Source organism: Nelumbo lutea, chromosome 3 (genome assembly GCF_056320005.1).
Source record: "Nelumbo lutea isolate HS-2025 chromosome 3, American lotus-T2T, whole genome shotgun sequence".
Lineage (NCBI taxonomy): Eukaryota > Viridiplantae > Streptophyta > Magnoliopsida > Proteales > Nelumbonaceae > Nelumbo > Nelumbo lutea.
This window is the reverse complement of record NC_142686.1, coordinates 7,613,151-7,619,495: the sequence shown is the minus strand read 5'-3', so window position 1 is coordinate 7,619,495 and position 6,345 is coordinate 7,613,151. Positions and strand designations below refer to the sequence as shown.

General features: G+C 39.5%; 1 protein-coding gene across 1 annotated transcript; it reads right to left on the bottom strand.

Moving 5' to 3' along the window:
• Window positions 1-864: 864 nt before the first annotated feature.
• On the bottom strand, window positions 865-3,299 carry BIR6 (Pentatricopeptide repeat (PPR) superfamily protein). Its single transcript, XM_088974666.1, has one exon. The coding sequence runs from the start codon at window positions 3,027-3,029 to the stop codon at window positions 1,125-1,127; it is 1,905 nt and encodes a 634-aa protein (XP_088830792.1). The 5' UTR covers window positions 3,030-3,299; the 3' UTR covers window positions 865-1,124.
• Between the last annotated feature and the right edge of the window lie 3,046 nt (window positions 3,300-6,345).

The following is a 6,345-nucleotide window of genomic DNA, read 5'->3' as shown; positions in this document are numbered from 1 at the left end:
GTCAAAAATGTTTTGGTTGCTTGCAAACAACAAATCTATGGCCACTGGAAGAAAATCAAATTTGATATAATAAATAACCTTAATTCCACACTATTGCTTCCTCCCTTATGCTGAAAGAGACCATCTGTGGATGCAAGAATGTCGACGTGCTAACTACAAAAGGCTGGATTAATTGGTCTCCAGACATTTATCCTTGTAGCATTTGACCAAAGCTTAAAATTGGTTTCTTTTTGTTGGGACTCGATCTAACCAACATTTAAGGGAAACCTCATGATTATCAAAAAGATAGTTTCTGGAGAGGACCATTAAGTGGGAATAAAGAAAACCAGTTTGTCTGAGCAATGGTGCAAAATCCCTTGCTACTGTAACATAGCACAATTTTTCAGTGGCTGATTACAAGTGTGGATGAACCATTCTAGAAGACAGTAAATATGTACAAGTTTTAGGTTGTCAAGTATAGTGACAATTGAGCAGGCCCTAGACAATAATAATATATAAACTCCAAAATGTGTACAAGTAGTAAGCACAAGATTTTCTGATAGTAATTCCAATACATCACCAATTCACATTCTGTGGATATGGTTAGCTAAGCCATCTTCTATCCCCCCCCCCTCCCCCCAGTAAGTGGTTAGTTGAACCATCAAATCCAAATATTCCAGCAACACAAAACCATGTCTAGACAATGTGTATTTGTTACTTTTATCAAAAAAAAAAAAAGAAAATACAAAATCATGTTTAGACAATCTTGATCGTGCTAGCACTAAGAATTGTTTAATATGGAAAATTTCACTACATAATTTTGTATTTGTTCAGTTTGTAGGGTTACAGTGCTTAAGTCCCAAAACTTCTCCATGAGCTATGATGTCATAATCAACCAGATTGAATTCATACTAATTCCAATTAAATTTGTACAATGAAAAAGGAAAAAGAAAAAAGGCAAAGAAAACAATAGGACATTTACATATAATGTAGGCAAAAGACTATAATTGTCCCAAATGGTAACTGACTTGAGTTCATTCATACAACAAAATTCTCTAAGCCAAGAATCTTAAACCAAAATTTCAATCTTCTGAACTCAAAATGAAACTAGAATGTTCAGAAATGACACACTAGTTGCTTTGAAGCTAAGCAGTACCACTGCAACGTTTTGTAGAACCAAAAAGATTCAGGATATCAACATGGTTTCGAATATGATGGGGACACATATAAAGCAAGTCTTGAGCCTCTGAATGCCTCCCTTCGCTGAAGAAAGATCGGAAGACATGAAGGTAAGCTGAAGAAGATGGGTACTTCTTTATACTCAGTGCCTTCAAGAATTCTTTAGCATCTTCCACTGTCCCAAATTTTGATATATAGTCAATAAAAGGTTCTGGGAATGGTGGAAAGTTGTGTTTTTTCATTAAGACAAGAAGGTTCAACGCTTCTTCAAGTTTCCCTTCTCCTAGTAGCCTTTGAATCAAATTCTTGTATGTGGCTTGCCAAGGTCTCAAACGAGCCTTTTCTACCATCTCAACCACCAATGTGTATGCACCAACTACCTTCTTCTTACTACACATCCCATTTACCATTATTTCCAAGAGATCAGCATCAGCATCACAGCTTTTTCCTATCATCTTAGCAAAACAAGCTAAAGCCTTATCAACTTCACCAGCTGTGCAATGTCCTTGAATTAAAATGGTCCATGTCTTAAGGTCAGGGACACATCCCTTTTTTTCCATCTCATCCAGCACCTTACAGGCTTCCTCCAGCCTCCTAGCTTTACAAAGTCCAAATACCACTTGACTATAAGTGATATTATCAGGTTCATAACCTGCAACTTTCATGGATTCCAAAATCCTTTCTGCTTCATCAAATCTACCAACACTAGTCAAAGACCTATGTATCCCATCATAAACGGACTTAGACAGAGAATGGCCAGTTGCCTCATACTTTTTCACAACTCTAAAGACCAAATCCAAATCTGGTTTGGCAGTCAACGAGATTTGCCTTAAAAGTACACTACAATCTTGAATTGAGGGTTTATATGGGCCGTCCATCATGAGCTCATAGAGCTCCACTGCATCCTTCATCATCTTGCTCTTTTGAAACTGTCTCGAGAGCTTTATATACGAGTCAAGATCTACGTCATGACCAGCAGTCCTCAATACCTTAATCATTTTCCAGAACTCCTCAATTGATTCTTCCCGTCCAAGAACCCTGATAATGGCATTATAAGTCACAGCGTTATGTTTATAGTCCAAATCCTGCTGCTTCCCAGCCCAATCGAAAAACTTCAAAGCTTTCAAAGGCTGCCCCCGAAGTTCCTTCAAGACCCTTAATACGGTGTTCTCTGACAAAAAGAGCTTCAGCTCCCCCAATTTCTTTTCAATCCCATCGCTCCAATCCGACGCTAGGACGATCTCAAGCACAAGCTTCACAACGGAATCAGTAGCACTCTCTTGAACAATCTGAGAAAATAACTGGGTCAGGGCAGCGGCCTCACTTGCCATCTTCTCCTTGTTAAATGTTCCCAAAAGCGTTAGGTATGTCTCCTTGTCGATATCGAACCCCTCGTCCCTCATTTTCTTGATGATGAGCCAGAATTCCTTCATCGATGCCTTTTGACCGAAAATTCTAAGCAGTAGGCTGTACATCGAAGCACTGGGCTTAAACCCACACCTAACAGAAACCCAATTAAAGAAACACCAGGCCTTCTCAGGCTCCTTGTCAAGTTTCTTTAAAATGTAGAGAACAGTTTCGTGGGTTGGCGTTAGATTAGAGCCTTCCAATTCCTTTTCTATCTCTTCGGACCAATCGTTTGCCAGAATGAGTTCCACAAATGAGCTTGGTTTTGAGGAGAAGTATAGGTTTTGGTGACCATAAAGAAAAGCAGAAACAGAAGATGGTGTCGACAGAGAGGGGGAGAAACATGGAAAGAGGTATGAGTACCTAGTTACCTGAAAGTGAATAGGCCGAGTTATGGAAGGTCGCGTCAGCGGGAGAGACTTCACCAGCCTGAGAGATGCTAGCATTCCCCTTGCCCTCTGCATTGTTGCTAGCGACAGTCCCGGACGCTGGAGGTGAACCTATGCAGACGAAAAATAGGGTTTTTCCAGGGTTTTACTTCTACTCAGCAAGTCAGCAGTGAGACCGGATCTGCTCTTTACTCAGGGCGCCTCACTCGCGCCTCAACGCACATCGTACCATGCATTGAGAACATCTTCCGTATTTATAAGTTATTAATGCACGGTGGATGTACATGTGAAGCGCCTCGTGTGAGAAGCAGATCCCGTTCCGTCAGAAGTCAGTTCAGCTACGAGGAAATCACATCTGCCCCTCACAGAATGTGTTCGAAAAACGTCCATAGCACATCCAACCGTGTATTGAGATATCTCCCAATGACAACTTCAGGAAATATTCCCCATGCACGGTGAAGTATTCTATGAGGCGCAGATGTAAATCCGTACAAGGTATATCAACTGTCCCTAGTCCTCGGCAGGCAGCTGGTTGAATCATTGGGCACCTTACTCACTCCGCATCGTGTGCGTTTGGATTCAAAGGGGTTATCTCTTCGAGTCTCCTAAATTTTTTACATATAAAATTCATTATTTGCTTTCTTAATAATTATTGGTTTTATTTATTTGAGCCTATTGAAATTTTGACAAAATCCCAATCTTAATATGCTAAAATTGCATCCTAAATTGTGATGGAGCTTCTCGTTGTTTTTAAAAATACAAATTTATAAAATTTATATAGAGGAATAAATAAAAATCCTAGTTTTTTTTAACAGATTCCCAAGTTGGACTATAGAAGCCTTCAGACTCCGTTTGGTTTGTGGGATGGGGGAGAGAAAAATGAATATTTTGTTTTGAGGGAAATAGAAGGATGGGATGAGAAAAATGTGGGATGTTAGATCCCAAAATCGTGGATTTGGGGTCGCATAGTTTCGATGGTAACAATGGAAACATTTGAGAAACCACTGTTACCATTGAAAGAACCACTAGTACTGGCCTTCTTCTTCACCTAGCAAGGAATCAGTGCGAGGAGTAGCGGCGACTGCGAGGGAAAGTGGCGATCTCCCTCCATCTTCCTCTTCTCTCTTCTCCCTCACCTTCTTCCCGTCTTCACCAGATTTGCGCTGATCTGCGAGGGGCGCTCCTGTTCTTCCCATCTTCACCAGATCTATGTGTGATATGCAAGGGGCACTCCTATTCTTCCCATCTTTACTAGATCTGCTTTCTCAAACTCTTGCCACTACAACTCATGGAGCTCTGTTCTTCAACTCTCGACAACTCTTGCCACTACAACTCAAGGAGCTCTATTCTTCAACTCTTGCCACTGCAACTCATGGAGATCTGCTTTCTCAACTCTGACGAAGAACCAACCCGTTACAATGTTTTCCCTATTATTTTCCCATATATAAAACCAAACAATGGAAAGGTAAATTTTTACACTTTCTCATCCCATCCCATCTTTTCCCATCCCACTCAAATCTTCCCACAAACCCAAGAGTAAATTCAGTTTTACACCAATGGAAAATGTGAACCGGTTTAGTTGTCGATGGAAATTGGGACCGATAGATTTTGAAAATTTACACCGACTATGTTTGGTTGTCAAGGAGTAAATTTGATGAGATGGAAGCTACTGACAAAACCTGAGATGGGAGCTACTATAGTCAACACAGAAGGAGGAGGGAAACAGTGGAAGAAGAAGAAGAAGAAAAAGGAGGAGGAGAAGAGAGAAAGAGAGATAGATGGAGAGAGAAAGGTTGGAGGTGGGTTCATAGATTTGCCGCTACAATTGGTTGCAACGGCGGTGATAGAATAGAGAAAGAAAAAAAAAGGGCGGGGGGGGGGGGGGGGGGAGAAGAAGAAGAAGAAAAGAAAAGGAGAAGAGAGAGAGAGAGAGAGAGAGAGAGAGAGAGAGAGATCTCATACTGTCGTTGCCGCCCTGGGAGAGAGAAATCTCATCCTATCGCTGACTCGCTGCCGCCCTGGGTTGAGATCTACCCTGGGCATACTACCACTGCTGGGTTTTGTTGCTGCCACTCTAGGAGAGAGAAATCTCATAGTGCTGCTATCACTGCAAGGCTTTCCTTCTGGATGTTTGACAGAGATGCATCAATGCCAACGAGACAAAAAATGACAAGAAAGAGACGTTAGTTTTACACCAACAATTTTGATGTATATTTTACATCGATTATCAAAGTAAAAAATCAAAAATGAGTTTTACACCGATTTAGGATGTAAAATTACACTCTTTCCAAACATGTATAAAATCGAACTGGGATGTAAAGTTTACCCTGGTTCGATTTTCCACCCCAAACAAACGTGACTTTAATTTCTGTGTTTTTTTAGCATTTTCTTTACTTGTTTTAGTATCTGTAGTAGGTGGTTGTATGATCTTAGGTTTTTAGTTTTCTTCTTGTTGCATTATACCCGGTTTCCCTTTGTTTCATGAGATTTCACATCTCCACCCTACAACGCCCCGCAACACATCTCCCGCTGATGACATTATCAGTTCTAATATTATCATCATGAGATGTTCCCAATAAAGGATGACATCATCGATTCTAATATTATCATCATGAGGTGTTCCCAATACATGGTGGGGATGTGTTATAGGGTGGCCCATTGTGGGGCAGAGATGTGAACTTGTGTCATTAATGGAAGTGTTCTCTTTTTACTTAAAAAACTTTAACAGTTTTTCCCTGATTTTTATCCTTGACCGAAGTTTGGATTGACTCCGCACACCAAACCCACAACACGACCATGGTCGCATGGGACCCCACAGGCTACCGTATGAGGTTGATGTTATGTTTTTTTTAGTGAACTTTTCATTTGCGATAAAGATACTTGAACTTGAACTTTGCAACAAATACCTCTTATGTTAGAGTTTCTTAATTACCATGTTCTCATTTATTTGAATGATTTATGATTTTATTGGTTTTCTAAATATAATATGATGTCTTCTCGATTGCTTTAATGGATTCTTGTAGACTTTTAGCTGGATTCAACATTCAAATGAAATGATAGAGATTTCTTCTTGATAGATATATATATTTAAGGTTTCGTTTGTTTTCTTGGTTTATTGGAGAAATTTGTGGATAATTTTTATATTTTAGTGAATCAAAGAGTGGAATTTATGTTAATGAAATGAAACGGGAATTCAAAGAACTTGTTTTTTCTATGTCAGTGAAATGACTCTCTTATTATTTTAGCTGGTTTTACTTGAAGAAAAAATCGAAGTATTTTTTGTCAATAGGATTTAAAAGAAAATAGACAAGGAAATGAAAAAAAAACGAAAGTTTAGATGGGTATTTTGGTTATTTAATGTATTTCATCATCTAATTTAGGCGGTGTTCAG

What these genes read in the sequence shown, in the direction of transcription:
- BIR6 (XM_088974666.1), bottom strand. Translation starts at nt 3,029, where the DNA reads ATGCAGAGGGCAAGGGGAATGCTAGCATCTCTCAGGCTGGTGAAGTCT.